The 19507-nt window shown below is 38.1% G+C and overlaps 1 protein-coding gene across 2 annotated transcripts in view; it reads right to left on the bottom strand.

Annotated features, from left to right (window-relative positions):
- Positions 1 to 11907: 11907 nt before the first annotated feature.
- The window catches only part of F9 (coagulation factor IX), a 34785-nt gene continuing 27185 nt past the window's right edge, over positions 11908 to 19507 (bottom strand). For both annotated transcript variants that reach the window (XM_077107115.1, XM_077107116.1), the window contains 2 exons: positions 12801 to 12915; positions 11908 to 12455 (listed from right to left, as the gene is read on the bottom strand). In XM_077107115.1, the coding sequence (XP_076963230.1) occupies positions 11908 to 12455; positions 12801 to 12915 (663 nt within the window). The remainder of the gene's footprint in view (positions 12456 to 12800; positions 12916 to 19507) is intronic.

Genomic DNA, 19507 nt, shown 5'->3' with positions numbered 1-19507 from the left:
ACAGTTTATGCACTGAAATCTAGATACATGTCACAGCATTATTAAATATTTTTGTTTTTTTAATTAAAAAAATTTATTTAAAAAATTTGTTCCTTTTAGTTATACATGACAGTATATTTTGACATATTTATAAAAATATGGAAAGTTAATTCATTCCACTTTCTTTTATTTTCTGTCCCCCTCCCTTCCCTTCATTCCTCTTTGTCTAATCTACTGAACTTTTATTTTTCCTCTACCTGCCTTATTGTGTGTTAACATTCACATATCAGAGAGAACATTCGACCTTTGTTTTTTTGGATTGGCTTATTTTGCTTAATATAGTAGTCTCCAGATCCATCCATTTTCCAGTAAATGTCATAAAGTCATTCTTTTTTATGGCTGAGTAATATTCCATTGTGTATATATACAACATTTTCTTTATTGATTTTTTTCTTTTAAATATTTTTTTAGTTGTAGATGAACACAATGCCCCTATTTTGTTTATTTATTCATATGTGGTGCTGAGGATTGAACTCAGTGCCTGATGCATGTGCGGCAAATGCTCTAGCAAAGAGCCACAATCCCAGCCCCCTTTAATGATTTTTTTTCATCTGTTGAAGTGCATCTAGGTTGATTCCATAGTTTATCTATTGTGAATTGAGCTGCTATAAATGTTAATGTGGCTGCATCACTATAGTATGCTGATTTTAAGTCCTTTGGGTATAGATCAAGGAGTAGGATAACTGGGTTAAGTGGTGGTTCCATTTCAAGTTTTTGAGAAATCTCCATATTGCTTTCCATAGTGGTTATACCAATTTGCAGTCCTGCCAGCAATATGTGGGTATACCCTTATCCCCACATCCTTGCCAACATTTATTGTTACTCTTTTCTTGATAACTGCCATTATGACTGGAGTGAGATAGATTCTCAATGTAGTTTTAATTTGGATTTCTGTAATTAATAGAAATGTTGAACAATTTTTTTCATATATTTGTTGACCATTTGTATTTCTTCTTCTGTGAAGTGCCTGTTCAGTTCCTTTGCCCATTTATTGATTATATATATATATAGTTTGGTGATAAGTTTTTTTGGGGGGAGTTCTTTATATATACTGGAAATTAACACTGTATCTGAGGTGCAGGTGGCAAAGATTTTCTCCTATTCTGTAGGCTCTCTTTTTGTGCTCTTGATTGTTTCCCTTGCTATGAAGAAGGTTTTTAGTGATACTATCCCATTTATTTTTTTTTCCTTGCAATTTAGGAGTCTTGTAGAAGAATTCAGTTCCTAAGCTGACATGATAGAGTGTTGTGCCTACATTTTCTTGTAGTAGTTCATTAATTAAAAAAATAGAAATTCACCAAATAAATAACTTAACATTACATCTCAAGGTCCTGGAAAAAGAACAAATCAACACTAAAAGCAGTAGAAGAGAGGAAATAATTAAAATCAGAGCCTAAATCAATAAAATTGAAAGAACAACAACAACAAAAACAAAGAAATCATGAAACAAAAACTTGGTTCTCTGAAAAAAAATTGATAAAATTGAGAAACACTTAGCCAAGCTAACCAAGAGAAAGAGGGAAAAAACTAAAATTTCTAACATTTGTGATGAAAAAGGAAATATCATCACATATACCATGAAATATAGAAGATAATTAGATATTATTTTGAAAACTTATACTCCAATAAAATAGAAAATCTTGAAGACATTGGCAGATTTCTAGAAACATTTGAACTATCCAAATTGATCCAGGAGGACATAGAAAATTTAAATAGATCAATTTCAAGCAATGAATATTCATAGTTGCAATAGATACGTTCTTGTAACAAAGGTCTACTTTTCAGTGTCTTCTTTTTGAATTTTTTAGAAAAACTATGCTAGTATAGGTTTTCTTAAATTATGTCATAAATCTTTAGGGTTTAAAAATAATGCATGAATTGACGGCTTTCTTTTAGGTATGTAAATGCTATAATCACTGTTTTGAAGCACATGGTCATTTGTTGTGGTTACTGTTCAATGTATGCATGGAGTATTTATGTTCTAGACCATTGAAGACAACAGTTTGAGATTTCTGCCTTTGGAATCATGGTTTGCTATTTGGACTATCAGTGTGGCATATTATACGTGCATATTTTTCTGTGTTTGTCTTTGTGATGAACAATAAACACAGTAAGCATATGTAATATATCATTTATCTTTCCAATAGGTTTATGTATTATATCAAGGTAACAGATTATGCCAATAGTATCATTTGTTGTAACAATTTGTATTACAAATCAATTGTATTTTATTTAAAGCTACCTATCAATGGTAAATCTTCTCATGTCCAATGGCTGGAATTCACTATGGTGGATTTATAAGTTATTCATGGAAATGTTTATATGTTTGATAATCCACTTATTGCTTTGCAACAATAAATTGAAATCACAATACATTTCTTTTATGTACTGATCCTGTGATTAGAAAACCAAATTAGGAGATATAATTTTAAAATAATGGAGCTCCTCTGCACAAAATGTTTAATTTCATGGTATTAAACTAGAGGATTTTAGTCACTTTAAGATGATACTGAGTTCTGTAGATCCAAATGTATAGTTATAGTCTTGACTGTTTTAAACACTGTACAATGAATGCCATATTTGAATGTATGTACAAATGTAACTGCACTTTGTTAATTTTATTAGGCTATAAATGTGTATTTCTATAAAACATAGCAGCAATTTCCCTTTAAGTTTTCAAAATTTAATTACTTTGTAAATGTACTTACAATGTAAATGTAGTCACATTAATTTTACATTAAAAATATCCAGCCTTAAATTCTTCATGTATTTTTTCAGTTTAGTATAGTATCATTTGTATTTGAAAATCCCTTTCCTCTCATGTATTAGTGATAAACTCCTAAAGGGACCAAATGTATTTTCAGTTAAATGTTTACCTTCAGCCTTGCTTCATGATTCTGAGAGGGGCGGGGAGGGGGAGAGAGGGGATTGATCTGGCCAGAGCCAGAGTAAAATGTTTTGCTCAAAAGTTTCTTTACTGGACTGGGGTTGTGGCTCAGTGGCAGAGCACTTGCCTAGCATGTGTGAGGCACTGGGTTCGATCCTCAGCACCACATAAAAGTAAATAATTAATTAAAGTTATGTACATCTACAACTAAAAAAATATTTTTAGAAAAGGCTCTTTGCTTAAATCTATAAGATAGTAATAAAAGCAGTTTCAGGACTTTGATAGCCATGTCTGTGAGTGGATATTTCCACACAGTGAAAAGGTCTGTTTCCATATAATGGAGCCCAAGGAACACCTAGATATTTGCAGTTGTTTTCTAAACTATCACTTGCTTTGCAAAGGGCTCTTTAGTTCAGAGTGCCAGACCTAATGGTCTCCTTCATAGCCCATTTGGCAGCTAGAACTTAGGGTTTAATACTGGGGGGGTGGTGCAAACATTGGTTTGAAGTATGTTGGTTTGATTGAATCTTCCTTTTTTTTTTTTTTAAATCAGATTGTTTTTGATGTCTTAATGAGTAGCCCATCAATTTTGAGCTCTTTTGAGGAAGCACCATCAGTAAAACACTAAATCAGTAAGTCAATCCACCCCCCTGAAAATTAAAACCTGTGTTCAATTTTTATTACCATATTGGCTGAGTAGCAATGTTACTGTTGAAATTTCCTAAATTATGTGTAATTCTCACATTAGAGAATTCACAGTTGTTCTTAAAGCCCCCAATATCTGGACTACAATATTTTCTTAAGAGAGAAAAATCTCAATTATGTTTTGTAAAGTTTGTGAGGGAGCAGAAGAAATAGTCTACTTGAAGTAAAAATTAAGTCTGTTTTTGTTTTGGGTTTAGTCAGAAATTAGTGTTACAGACTTTCTTTAAGAAAAATGCTTATTATAAAATAGGTACTGTGATACCCAGGAACCTTCTTCTACCAAGGGGAAGCAGACTACAGTGCTTAATGAGCCAAGTCTCAGCAATTAAGTAGCATAACACATCATTTTAATTGCATTTCAGTACATATTTCCACATTAATTTGGAATGGTCAGTTATGGGGCAAAATGCTTAGGAAGAAACCCAGTGTTAAAACCTAAACCCTTTATATTGCTGAAAAGGAAATTAAGAGAAGTAGCATTTAGTAGTTTTTTTTTTTTTCATTAAAAAGTTTAATTCCTGGGGCTGGGGTTGTGGCTCAGCGGTAGAGCGTTCACCTAGCACGTGCAAGGCCCTGGGTTTGATCCTCAGCACCACATAAATATAAATAAATAAATAAATAAATGTATTTTTAAAAAGTTTTTTTAAAAAATTAATTCCTTTTTTAGGGCTGGGGATGTAGCTCAGTGTTAGAATGTGTGCTTAGCAAGTATAAGATTCTGGGTTTCATCATAACAGGCCCCCACTAAAAAAGAAAAGAAAAGAAAAAAGTTATCCACTTAATTGATATTTAAGTTGAAATGCATTTTTTGAAAGTTCATGGCATATTCAAGTCTTGACTTTTTCCTTGCTTTTGATGAGGTTCTACCCACCACTATTTATTGGTGACCTGACATTTTGGATTCTAATATTAGACACCCAAATAATTTTCTCCTGACCCTGGGAAGGATGTGGAATTATACCCAAGAAGGACATGTATTTTAACAACTGTAGTTAGTTCTAAAATACCTGGACTCAATGAAAAATAGGCATTTTACATGTGAGTGTAAGTATTGTAAAATCTATATGTATTTCTAAAAATCCAAGTTTTGGCAAGGGCATGAAAGAAGAAGCTCTCATGCCCTACTACTGGGAGCATAAATTGGTAAAATCCTTTGGTGAGCCATTAGCTAATACCAATTAACATTGAAATAAATGCTCTATGGCTTAGCAATTCCACTCCTAAGTATGTGACCCAGACAAACACATAGGTGCCAGAATAGTTATAGCAGCATTGTTTGGGAGAGAAAAATATTTGGAAACATCATGATCATGAGCAGAATTTCATATAATTTGATTATGGAAGGTCATACAATAAAAATCTATATAGAAAATGAATGACCTAGAGTCAAACACAATGTCATCAACGAATCTCACAAGACAAAATGGCAGGCAGAAATAATATGGAAGCATTTGTACAAAGTTATAAAATATGTAGAACAATGTATATTTCAGTGGAAATTTAGAGCAAAAGAATATGGACCTTCTGGATAATGATGAGCACTAAATGAAGAATGTTAACTACCTCTGAAAATGGACAGGCAGCTGGAGACATGATGAGAAATGGATGGATGTCAGCACATGGAAATTCATGTTATTCTCTGTACATTTTATGTTTGTAATATTTCATGCTGCAAAACATTCTGCTCACTTTAATTCAGTACTGGAAAAGTGGAATAAAATGTCTCATCTCCTGGTGATTGAAATGTAGCAAAACTGCATCAAATTTACCTTCCATATATCCCTGTGAGGTTTTATTTTTTTTAAGTTCTCTTACATGCTCACTGAAAATAACAGTCAAGAACTCTTCTCCACAATATTTATAAAATATCTACAAATTGCTATGAAGTAACATTGGCACAGCTGAAAACTACCATAAAATAAATCTTATAAAAATTTATTGTAGGAGAAATATTTGTACTGAAGAAATATCATGCTTTTTATGTCAAAAAGATTACCTGTGCCATCTGAGAACATCTTTAAAGCTGTGCTATCTCAATATTTCTATTTCATGAACATTCTGCTTCTTGAACCTATTTTAACTTAGAGTATTCATTTAGTGCTTGTTCTTAGCAATAATTGGGTAGCTGGACTGCAAAAATGGTGAGTTTTTAGTCAAATAATTACATAGTGTCCAATGGTGTGTTGATAAATATTTAAACAATGGAGACTCTTATAAAAACATCCCGAAGCCTTGTTAGTATCATTCCGATTTCTGTAGTGTAACTACCCTGACCATGATGGATTTTAAGCTATTAGCATGAAGTTGGTGAAGTGGGAGTTGGGAAGAGATGTACCCAGTTGTTGTTAAAAGTGAATTTGGGGCCACTGGATTAGGTTGCTCTAACTTTTTAAGTTCCCTCATAAGGAAACTGAAGCCCAACATAAACAGTAAAATGAAATTGAGGACTTTCCCATCAGAGCCATCCACTTACATCTAACAGTGTCTTTCACTCTAACCAGTGAAATATATATATATTTTTTTATCTTCCTTTATGTCTTCCTGGTACTGCAGCAGGACTCTCAAAGCCTTTTGGTTCCAGGCACTGCCCGATTCATGAATCACTCTTTGCTCAAGTAAACTATTAAATTTATTTTGTTTAAGGTTTTTCAATTGAAATTGGCTTTTGTGAGTTAGTACATGCGAATTCTAGCATGCCGTTGGTTGTATCTGATGAAACACATGTAGTAGGCCCATAGTAAATGTTCAGTAAAATTCTTCGTTACATGTATGCTGTGATTTTGAAATTATAAAAATCCAACCACTAGGTAATGTGCAACTGTACTGTTAGCATATCTGTGATTCAATTTGCATTATATAAAGGACACAGAGATGCTATCTTAGGTATGATCATCTAGGACTAAAAACAGCATATAGAAGAGAGCAGGGACAATGAAAAGTGGGGGAGGCATATTAGGAAACATTAAATTCCTGTGGCCAAGAACAACCATTGGAGATATTCAATGTCATTGAAAGGTAATTTGTTGGGTGATAACTCTAGGGAGAATGAAATCTTAAAAATGCCAAGAACCAAATCCTTAAAAATAAGATGCAACAACAAAACAGCTACCTAATGAAGACAGAAAGCACAAACGAGAGAGGCAAATACAGCTGCTGGAGATCATAAGCACAAGAACAACAGATGCAAAGGATGGGGATGGGACCACAGTCTTCTAGGCTCATTTGTATTTCCTACAAATCTGTGATCATTCCTTACATCCTGGGAAGAAAGTGAAGGTAGGAGTTCTTTTTATATATGCCTTCCTTTCTATGGCTTATCCCTTATATGTTCAAGACAAATATGCCTATTTTAGAAGACTGGGAGGGAGTTTTGTGCAGTATTGTGGTTACTAATAGATTTTCCCCCCTTCCATTTCATTCATACATTGGTTTCTTCATCTAACAAACATGCACTGAATTTCTCAGAGAGTTTTTGCATTCCTAATTTGGTTTCTTTTAGAACTGGTTTTTAATCTCATGAAAATGTATGCTTATTTTTGTAATATAATCCAGGAGGAAAATATGGTTTTATATATAGATCTTTACTAAAGCAGATAATATGTACATCACGGGATCCATTTATCTTTCTGAGTTCAGCACGTAAGCCATGTCACAGTTATTGAGCTAGAGAAGTTGAATACTATAACCATTCTAAAAGATTAAGAGTGACAGCTGTGGGGAGGTTCACTATGTTGGTATGTTTTTAGAGATTAGGATCTGATATTTAACACTGTAGCAAAGCAACTTTTTGAATGAAGTCTTTGGAATCAGGAATATCTCTGTTTCTATCTCCACCTTCTCTTACCCAAAAAGGTGGCTTTCCTACTAGAATGAAATGATCTGACCAGGACTTTGAAATAGCTCTGTCATATTTTGTGAGAGTATGGAGAAAATGTTTTGACCCTATTCCAGAAACATTTGTCTCTCTATCACTTTCATATGTGTGTGTGTGTGTGTCTGTGTGTGTGTCTGTGTCTGTCTGTCTGCTGGTCTTTCCCATTGATACCTTTATCCTTATTAGAAATTGAGATTAACTTGGGAATTTCAAGGCAGTTATCCGTGGCCCCAAGGAGAGGATGAAAAAGGTCTGCCTTGAAACTACTATAGGAGAAAAGGAGGAGAGTGATCTGTGGACCTGGATGGTTGAAATGAGTGGGTTCCAATAGTCCTTTGCCTGCTGTGACTCCTTCACCAGTCCCCATAGTTTGCAGAACATGTAGATGTCTGTGGCTGCAACCTGAAGAGTTCTAAATCTTACACACCTCACATTTAAGAAAGAGCCCTGATTCTGATTGCTTTACTCAAGCCTGTCACCAGCTGTAGTATGTTTCTAACTCATGCACAGCTGTACTAGACTCAGTGAGTACTGTACTAGATTCAGTGAGCCTTTTTTAGTTTTTTTTTTTTTTTTTTTTGTACTGGAGATTGAACCCAGGGGTGCTTAACCACTGAGAAACATCCCCAGCTCTTTATATTTTTATTTTGAAACAGGGTCTCACTTAGTTGCTTTGGGCCTCACTAAATTGTTGAGGCTGGCCTCAAACTGGTAATCCTTTTGCCTCAGCCTCTCAACCTGCTGGGATTTCAAATGTTTGGGACCATACCTGTCTTTCAGTAGGCCTTTGATGGCTTCCTTCAACCCTCCAACTACAGCTCCTGGAGTATCCTGCAGTCTTGGTGAACTGCACATGTCTTCCTCAGCATGGTTGCAAAGGATAAAGTTGAAATGTTACTGGAATGGTTGTTTGCCAGATGATAAGTATGGATATGCTCTAGAAGTCACATGTCACATCTGGAAAGCCCAGTTCTCACAGCCAGAATAAACACCAGACATCAGAGTCATATGTTCACGCTACATGTGTTTACTGAGTACCTGCTGTGATTCAGTTTGCTGCCACTCTGCATTCCAGGAACCTGTTGGTCTTCTTGATTTTATCACTTATTTATCAATTAGAGCACCTAGTAAGAATTCCAGGCAGTTTCCAGTCCCTTGTTGAATGCAATACCATCAATGCAGAAAGTCCCAGCTGCCCTAAAAATAAAGACAGAGTTAATGTACTCCAGTTGAAAGCACTTCACTTTCTTAGCACAGGTTGGAAGATGAGTTCTATTCCTGGTACCACAATGGCAATTGTGTTACCTTGGCTTTATCTTGGCCTTAATTTCCACATCTGTAAGGGTGGAGTGAATTGGATACTGTTTAATGGACCTTTCCTCTTTAACATTCTTAGATCGTAAGCATTCAGAAATTGTTTAGAATTTGTAATTAAGCAGTTTTGTAAACTGGCATGTCACGGTCCAGGAGAGTAAGGAAATTGAAAGAGAAAATCAGAAGGAAATTTACTTCTGTCACCATAAAGTAGCTAATATTAAAAAAAAAGAAACTAAAACCAATCATAGTTAAGCACAATGACTGCACTATATCAACACACTTTTCTTCAGTCAGCAAGGGTTCTATTTTAATCTGTCACTTACAATATTATAGCAGCATGTCTCAGCCTATTTAGGTTAAGTAGCTTCAGTGATTTTGAAAGCACTAATGATCCCTATATGGCATCTGCAAATGCCCTAGCTAGGCAGAGCCCAGCCAGGTCCTGGCTCAGAGACTGCTGCTTCTTTTAGGTGGGCTTACAGCTCCCACATGTTTAGTGGTGATGGCATGCCACAGGAGACTTATGATGAATTCAGTCATTTTTGAGCTCATAGGAAAAGGGATAACCGCGGCTCAGTAATTTGTGGGCCCCAAAGCTCCTCCCTCTGCCACAGGGAAGGCCAATCACAGGAGGTATGAAGTCAGTTCCCCACTGCTCTCTTTGTAAGGGGTGGTCTCCATGGCAACAAGGCCAGAGCGTCTGTTTCCCAATTGCAGAGCCCCGGGGCTATAGACATTTAGTTATTTAGATTTGAAGTAAAATATTTCACACATCTACTGGCATCCTCTTTAAACATAAGGTTGACAATTGTAGTGTCTCCTCTTTCCTTTAACCATTAATAACATAAGTAATTTCTTTCATGTGTTCCTGAAACCTAAATCTCAGGCATTGTTTTCATTTAACTATGTTCTCTTTTTGTGATACTCAATGTAAGACTAATCACTACTCTGCAATAAACATGGATTTAGATACCGTGGACTTCTTGAGCACCTACTGTTTATTAATGTGTTAGGCATTTCATAAAGTAATTCACATACATTATTTAAGTCCCCAAATATATCCATGTTAACTCACATTTAATCAACATTATTGGTGTTTGGCACATAGTATCCACTGTCATTTGTTGAGTAAAAGACTGAAAAAAGCCAGGCATTGCAGGATATGCCTGTAATCCCAGCGACTCAAGAGGCTGAGGCAGGAGGATTACAAGTTTGAAGCCAATCTGGGCAATTTAGGGGGGGATCTTGTCTCAAAATAATAAAAAGGATTGGGGATATAGCTCAGAGGTAGAGAACCCCTGGGTTCAATCCTCAGTACTACACATGTGAGCATTCTCATACACATACATACACAAAGACTCAAAAAAAAAAAAAAAACAAATCACAGACTATCAAGGTCACAAAGGCTTTTGGAGAGTATCCTGTTAAACTTTCTGTACAAATGGAGAAATCAAATTCCATAAGGGGTTGTGACTTTTCCCAGGTCATATTCACAGCTAATTAGAACCCATGTCATCCTAGGTGTATTGCATTCAGACACATTGTTCCGAGTGTTTTGCTGAATGTAGCATTTGGGATACCTCTATGTGAACTATTTAACAAGAAACATGGAGACATTTGAAAATATTTCAAATTTTATTAATACTTATGTTTACAAGACTAAAGTAGGAGGACTTGAAAGAAATCAATGAGTGAGGTGTGTCTGAGAGTATGGCGGGGGCAGGGGGTGGGTTCCAAACATGATTTTGTCAGTAGTTCCCATCAATACAGAGTGACTGAGTCACATCAAATAAACTCACAAAAACTCAGTAGGAACTAGAACATCAGTTTATTAATTCATAAGTAGAATGACATGTTGGTTGGTCAGCAGCCCTCTAGGAAATTCAGTAGAGAAAGATTAATCATAATCACAAAGTTCCTTGGTGAACATGGAATCAAAAAAAGGGGGAGTTGGTTATCTGGGTGTAATGACTCAGCTCTTTGAGCCTGTGTGTCCTTCTCCACTGATGTATATATTAGCCAAGGAGATGATGCTCATGGTTTCTGGTCTAGGAAACTTCTTGTTTGACTCCAGGTAATGTTGGAGATATGCTGTTGATTTCTCCCTTAAAGAATCTGCTAGTTCTTGGTTGCAAATGGGATGTTCTTTCTGTTAGCATTATTTTTTTCAGACAGGGGATAAAATACCTTGCTTGATGTCAGCTTTTTTAGTTAGTGACCTGCAGCCTTGCCTTGATGGAACCATTCCCAGCCAGACTGCCATAATCACCTAGTGACAAACTCTTAGGGAACTGTTCTGGATGGCTCATTGAGATACACACACACTAGCTTAATGCTCTGAAAGGAACTTTCCCCACATGTTCTTCAGTCACCTTCCTTCATCCCTATGTTATAAAAGTCAATCTGAGACTAAAATAAAAGAAAGCCAGGTTTTAATAGACACATACACCTATATACAGCAGTGAAACAGAATGCTCCCCTTACCACCTTTAATGACTGTGGAGGGGAAATGACCGAAAGGGAGTAAGAAAGAGAAAAGTTGATTCGGAGATTGGGAGTCAGAAAAGATAAAGGATTCAGGAATAAAGACAGAGAAAAATAAGAAGTGCTTTCAACAAGTTTTGACCTGTTAACTATTCCTATGTTCTCTTTATTAATGTGGTGTTGGCCTTGTGATGGACTCAAGTAAAGATCCTGGATACTGACCTAATGAATGTTGATGTTTTGATGAGAGAGGCATGGAAGATTTAGAACATGGAATGCTGTTAAGGAGGGAGAATCAGGTGAGTTACCACAATGGAGAACCATAGAACCTGCTGGGCAGGGTGGAGAACTTCACAATTTTGGTTAGGGCTGAGCCCTTTGAAAATGGTGATGATTTCCTACCACACTGCATTTCTCTAGTGACTACATTTTCTAATCTACTTCCTCTAATAAAATATAAATTCTAGATGGAATTCTCCCCTGCAAAGAGAAAAGGCAATGTTTATAGAAGTATATATTTAAATTCAACAAGACACAAGGAAGTTAAAGGGCCCAATCCAGTTCCAATCCCAATGAATCAACCGTGGAAATGCATTTTTCATTAAGTAAGCTTTGTCTTTTCCTTAATCCAATTGACATATCGGGATACCTTGGTATATATTCCATATTTGCCTTTCATTGCACATTCTTCACCCCAGCTAATAATGCCAGTTAAGAAACTGGTCCCTTCCACTTCAGTAACATGGGGTCCCCCACTATCTCCTTGACATGAATCTCTACCTCCATCATGGAAGCCAGCACAGAACATGTTATTATAGATGGTGAACTTTGTGGACCGAAGGCATGTGGCTCGGTCAACAAGTGGAACTCTAAGATACTGAAGAATTGAAGCTGATCTCCCTCTATTGAAGATTCTTCCCCAGCCACTCACATAGCCAGATCCAAATTTGAGGAAGATATTTGTGTATTCCCTGTTGGCAATGCAAATAGGTGTTACATAGCTGTTTAGTATTAAGGGTTCATCCAGTTCCAGAAGGGCAATGTCATGGTTGTACTTATTAATAGTTGCATTGTAGTTGTGGTGAGGAATAACTCGAATCACATTTCGCCTTTGCTCTGTATCTTCTTTCTCTTCAATGTTATATTCACCTATTGAAATAAATTTCATTTTCAGTCACAGATTTTCATAGAAACAGATTTTCCATGTGTCTACTTGGTATCACTGAAAACTGACAACCAAGTCTCAAAATGTTACCAAATCTTACATGTTTGGTGGGGAAATTGATACCACAATAAATAATTGTATCCTATTGAGATGAGTGCTTTACGTATTCATCAAAAGAACTATGGGGCTTGAAGGATGGAGCAAATTTTGAAATTATATCCCCTCTACCACTGGCCCAACTTAATTAGTAACAATCCTATTGGATATGATGTATCAATCACATAGAAGGTTTAGCAATTGTATAGATTATTATCCTTTTGTATATTTACCTGCAACAACCTCGATTTTAACACCAGGCTCAATACAGTGGGCAGCAGTTACAACCCATTTTTCATTGATGATGGAGCCACCACAGAAGGCATTGATTTTACCATTCAAAAGGACCTGTGGAAACAAATTAAGAATCTTACTGCACAATATATTTGTTCCAGAACAAAATAAATACATGTACTATTAACAGGAGTAGGCAGAAAGTTGGCTTGTAGGCACTGGCAGAAATGGTGAATTTCTGCAAGGTGTCACCTTTGTGGATGAATTAGTGTTTCTGAAACTCAAGCCAAAAAGCCATTTCTGTAATTATCTTGAGGAAAATGCACAATGAGAGACAGGAGAGATTTGGGGCCTTCGAGTTCCTTTCCCAGGTGAGTCAGATTTTCGGATGGCACAATTGCTTCATGGGATACAGCATGTATTTTAGGAAACACACTGACAGCTCCTCCAGATGAATAGGGATATTGAGTCTCCTGTCTCTGTGTGTGGAGATCTCTTTGCTATAGATCATTTGAAAAAGAAAAGATGATATATTCTTCCAGGAGTACTTTCAAGCCCCTTCCAAACTGGAATTGTATGAACTAGACTTAATGCCTCTATCAGGGCTGTGCATAAAGCCACCCAAGCGGTGGGGCACAGCAGGACTTGCAAGCTCTTTCCATTCTCTCCTATCCATACCCCACCCTGCCTGGCTGAATATATAATCTGCCTTTGTCTTAAAAGGTCTAGTTAGTTGTGCTTTATTTTAGCTGGGCAAAGTGGGCAAAGATGTCCATTCATTCATCTGTATTTTTGCTGCACAATCACAGAAGACAACGAATATTTCCAGCTCCTTAAGGTCTAGATCAAGTTAGAGAATTTCAGGTCTAATGTAAGTGAGGGCCTTTCTCCATCTAAATTTTCCCACAGAAAGCTGAGATATGTGAACACTAGAGGGCACACTCAACATTCAGTAAACTCTTCAAGAGCCCATGAGCTCTTTGTGAACGGATGCACTATTCCTAAGGCACTGGTAGCCCTAGGCATAAAGTCATTCATAAACAAGGGAAAGCAGATGGTCAACTCCTTTATGTCAGAGATAGTCCCTGGGGCATGTTCTTTTGAAAGTTCTTCCAGTCCTGAATTCAACTTACTGAACACCTACTATGTCCTAGACACTGAAGCACTAGCCTCTCACTGTGAGAGCTATAGGGACAGCTCAAAATAGGCTTCGTGATCTTTTCCAAACTCTGGCTCTCACTTTCTGTTGCTTTTTAATGTTAAAAAAGCTGTAAAACTACTTAAAAACCTCAAATAATAATATAATAAACATCAGTGTGTCCACCACCCAGATTTAACAATTATTCTAATTTTTTAAATATATATTGAGTGCTTATTTGGGGCCAATCCTTGTACTGTTTTGTATACATTTTATATCAAAACATAACATCCTCAAAGAAAGGCAGTAATAAAAAAATGCTATCTCACAGGGTTATTTTGAAGATTAAAGGAGATAAGTTGTGTAAATTGCCCAGCACTTTGGCCAGTATATAGACAATACATGTTAACTATCTTTATTGAAAAAAACATAATATCCTTATGGAGTGATAGTAATATATCCATCCATAGATGTTCAAACTAAGGTTTAGAGATATATACATTAACTCCCCTCAAGTTAGCTAGTGGGATATAGAACCAAGTCTGCCTGACTCCAGTATTTGTACCTCTGAGCATCCAGTATCTCTTTAAATGTGGTCTATGGACCAAGGCAGGAGAATCACCCGGAGTGCTTGTAAAGTGCAGATTTGCGAGCTTATTGAGACTTAAAATATTTACTGCTAGGGGCTGGGGAAAATGAAGCTCTCTAGAATATTCTTACATGTGATTAAGTTAGACAAGTGTATTGCACTACTGACTCAGAATTCCCAAGGCTTGGTAATCTTTGTCTTAATAATGCTCACCCCATTGTATGAACATACTTTTTGTGGGGGGAGGGGTATCAATGAGAAACAGAAATGTGAAGTCTTTTGTTCCAAAGCCAGGAAAAAAGTGTCACTGAAGATACTAACATACAAAATTTTTCTTTTCTTCAGTGATCTTTCTTGAAATGTTTATTTATTTTTCTTTTTTTAGCTCGATATTTAATATCATGCTCCCTTTGGCATGGAAATATTTGCTAGAAGAGTGTAGACCTTTACAGGTGCCCAGGGGTGGCACTCTATGTTCAGCACACACACTCCCTGTCTGCCAGCCACAGGTCACTGGACTCTATCATGGCAGGGTAAGTCAATCTTTCTTTGCCAGGGGGCCTACGGTACTACTGATATTCCTATTGCAGCAATCAAGGCAGAGAGATAATTCCCAAGGGATTGCAACATTCATGTCAGGATGTACCCAAAAGGGAAACTGGCAAGAGGCTTGCCCCTAGCATTAATCCTTTAATTGTTCTGTAGCCCATTCCTGGTCCAGAGATGCCTATGGCCATGTCCCTTCCCCAGATAGCACAGAGTGTGTGCACCTGACCTCAATCCTCCCTGTGTCTGGGCCCAGGTCCTTGCCAGGGGAGAAGGGTGGCAACAGTAGTTGGGTAGAGACAAGGAGGAGGTGTATGTCTGGGCACCAGGGGTTGGGGGTGGCAGTGGTCATTGGGCAGGTGTGGAAGGGAGAGGCAGGGCTGGCTAAGGTACCAGGGGTAGAGGAGAAGGAGGTGAAGAAACTCTCTAGGAAGTGGTGAGAGGTGGAACTACAGTAATCCCAGGTTCCAAGGCCCCAGGGCATGCTCTGTTGTCTCATCAGACTTCAGTTACACAGCACAAATGCAATGTATTAAACTCTAGATATGCCACCCTTCTCAGTATAGAGCCTTCTGTAAGCATACTGGTTATAAGACCATGTGTGAACTCTGACCCCAAGTGATTATTATCACCAAGAAAATGTGGGCAACATGATTCTATAATGGACGTGATGATTACAACTGAATGCATCTGTTCAAGCAGGTGGAAATAAGAGTTTACCAGCCTGGATATCACATTGTTTCCCCTCCAGCCACTGTTTGAGGCAGAGCAGGGGTTTGTTTGTGGAAGCTGGGCATCTCTCAGTTTAGTGGGCTACTTAGGTCAGACTGAATGAATCCACAGCCTCTGGGCACAGAAGCTGTGATATAGTTTGTCTGACTCCTGCCAAAGACTCGCTGCCTGATGTTTCTATTGCTTTCCAGTGGATGTCTGAGAAATACGGTTGTTCTTTTAAGCCCAAAGAGAATTCTTTGCCAATCCCTGATTGGTGTTAGAAATATTAGCAAACATCTTTGCCAAAAAAGGACCTCAAATATATATTTTTTTGCATTTAAAGATATTACAATTGGTATGGTTTTGGAATGCTTTCTTGGCTACATCTGGACCAAATCTATATAAATATTAGATATTTGGGGGATGAGCTTTGTACTTGGCCAAGGGCAAGTTCATGTTAAGACACCACTTCAGAGAATGATGGAGGAAATGGGAAGGCATATGTTGTGAGCAAGATACCTGAGTTCTGATCTGTTAAACATTTTCATGGTAGCCACAGCCTAACAGAAGCCTGAATCCACACACACACACACACACACACACACACACACACATATCAAACACAAGTACATTCATCTACAAAATACATACTCACAAAATTGCACTTATACTCTTCATGAAAATGCCAGTCCAGAGTACCAGTGGTTGCCCTGTTGTTCTCTTTCCAAGTGTTAATTCCAACCTAGCCTTTCCCTGTGATTTCAGCAAAACTTTTGTTCTCCTTCTGTCACTCACTCCAACTTTCCAATAACAGTTTTTTTTTTTCTGTATCTTTACTCTCTCATATACAAAGTAAAACCATTTCTACATGACCTATAACTTGCTATGCCCACAGGCATGATTCAGTCAGCCCATGGCCCTATGTCATTTTGCTGGACATAGAGGGGATAGTCACTTTGGTTTTTAGTGGTTAACTTGAAATATGACATTATTTCAAATATACCATTATTTCAATTAGTTAATATTGAAATATATTTCATCAAACAATCTTAGAGTATAATAGTCTAAATATTCTGTCCCAACTCGCTTTGTGGGGCCTGGTGTGATTATATATATCATGTTCCTATTTATCACCTGAGCTAGGAATAATACAGGGTCATCTTTTTTTCAAGAGACTATTTTTCTATTTTCATATAACATACCTCTCCACACAAAAAGCTGTGATTTATACAAATGGTAACTCCACCTGCTATCTGCCACTGACTTGTGTCCTATTTGAATCATTGTAGCTAGCAGTATAGGGCAAGAGTGCAGGCAAATTTAAAGATAGCTGAAAGCCAGAGCTGAGGGAAGCCGAGACTGGGGAAAATGTTAAGATACTTTAAAGATTTAGGCCAAGAATAGAATAAAGAATGGACAAACTGCTTCTTCAGACATTTTCTATAGGTTAAAATAGTTAAATATTAGGAAATGCATATGATACAACATAATATGAGGACAGCTTACACTTGGCTTCCATATTATTCCTTTTTTTTCAATGTGGTAGAATGATCTTCAGACTATTAAATGTGGAATAAATATGCTTCATATAGAACAGAGGCTTATGATAAAACAGAAAATAGACCAGGTACTTCACCTACAGAGCTAATCAGATCTTAACCCAAAGCAGTTCTTGGGTCAGTTTGTGCATGCTCAGAATTGTCAGATGGCAGGATCATGGGCTTGGGACCAAAACCAAATTAAAGCTCTAGAATCCCTGAAAAACATATCACTCATTCAAACCTGTCTGTCTCTCCGTCTGTGTGTATATACACACTTATATATGCACATATGTATATATGAAATATATACACATATATATGTGTTTTGCGGTGCTGGGGATAAAATTCAGGGTCTCTAACATGTTAGGCAAGTGCCCTACCGCTGAGCCACATCTCCTGCCTCAAACCTCTTAACCTTTTTTGTTTGTTTGTTACAAGAGGTTGAACCCAGAGGCACTTAATCACTGAGCCACAACCCCAGATCTTTTTAGAGAAGGGGTCTCGGTAATTTTCTGAGGACCTCACTAAGTTGCTGAGGCTGGCTTCGAACTCGTGATCCTCCTACCTCAGCCTCCTGAGACGCTGGAATTAGTGGCGTGCACAGCCGCATTCGGCTCAAACGTCTCAGTTTTGCGCTGTTGATGAAACCAATCTGGTAATATAGGCGTTGTAATTTCCCTGTTCTCTATAATGTTCAAAGGTTTTCTTCCCTTTGTAACTTGGGAAATTCAAGTCTTGTTTTATGGTAACTTAACCTTTTAGTTTCTTTCTTCTTAAGTGTCCCTTCTGGGGCCTGCATCGTGCCCCTCCCAGCCCAAGCCAGCTGGGGGCGGAGGAGAGAGACGGAAGAAGACCCCAGCTGTGACTCCTTCCCCTCCCCAGCCCCCACCAGCCCCCTCCCAGCCTAACAACTCTCCGAGGGGGAAGCGCCCGAAGCACCGCTCTAGAACCCTTGGGGGCTGCTGGGAGGCGACCATCTTCTGCGAAGCGGCTGGGTTGGCCCTTTCCTCTGGCCCAGCAGACTGAGGTGGAAGCCGGAGGGTGAGGTAAAAAATGAGTGCTAGCGCGAACAGGCTACGGTTGGGACGGCGTCCCAGCCGTCCCTCAGCCTGCTCTCGTCTCCTGCCAGGTGAACCAAGTTCTATGAACCCCTCCCGGGGCCACGCAGCCGCTGCTGTCTGTTCCCAGGAACAGAACACCTTTTCCCGTAGGCAGTTCCACAAATATTTGTTCTACCCACGTTTCCTTCCAAAGCCACCCAGCCTAGCACCCAGCAGTGGCCGAAATCTGCCTGCAAACTTCCCGCTAAGACCGCAGGGTGAACCCACCTCCCCGCCCCCACCCCGTGCCCCCCTGTGCGCCCCCCCATGCCCCCCCCCCCGTGGGTCTCGCTGACAGCTCATCGACACCTTTTTCTTTTGACACACTAAAAAAAGCTTTCTCAGTCCATTCAAACTGTTCATTACTCCTGGTGAAAGTGAACTCTATGTCCTTCTTTGTGGGATTTCTTCACCCTGAGTGATCACTTTATCCCTCACCCCTGCCAATTTGAAAGATGAAAGAATCAATTCTGAATAGAAAGGCTTGTATGAAACATCAGCACTTCCAAACACACTCTTTTCCAGATGATATTCTAAGTAGTATTTCATATTTCAGAGCCAGAAGTATAATATGGTGGCCACTGAAACCTCAGCTGTTTTTCCTTTCTCTTGGTCTTTAAAAAAATTTTTTAAGATGTTGATTATTTTATTCATTTATTTATTTCTGGTGCTGAAAATTGAATCTAGTGCCCCACACAAGCTGCGCAAGTGCTCTATCACAGTGCTACAACCCCAGACCCTGGTTGCAATCTTGTCTGCAACACATCTAGTATTTCCCATTGTACACATTAACCATGGTGTGGCCGAGATGGCCTTTCCACCAAGGAGGAAAGATTCTGGCTTGTTTTATTTACTGTTCATCTTTGTCTAAAAGTGCCTTTTGGACATTCAGGTAATCTCCAAGTTTTGAAAACCAATAACCTTTCCTGGGGAACTGGGTAGGTGTGGAGAGAACATTCTCTGTTGAGGAAGGAAACAGTGTGGAGTCTTTCTCAAGTATACTAGAAAAAGCTTAGTACTTTGCCTTTGGAAAAGAAGAAAATCTAGTGCTTGGTACACCCATAGTCAGTAGTCTTAG

Source organism: Callospermophilus lateralis, chromosome X, assembly GCF_048772815.1.
Source record: "Callospermophilus lateralis isolate mCalLat2 chromosome X, mCalLat2.hap1, whole genome shotgun sequence".
Lineage (NCBI taxonomy): Eukaryota > Metazoa > Chordata > Mammalia > Rodentia > Sciuridae > Callospermophilus > Callospermophilus lateralis.
Note: the sequence above shows the minus strand (reverse complement) of the source record. Positions and strands in the feature narration are given on the sequence as shown.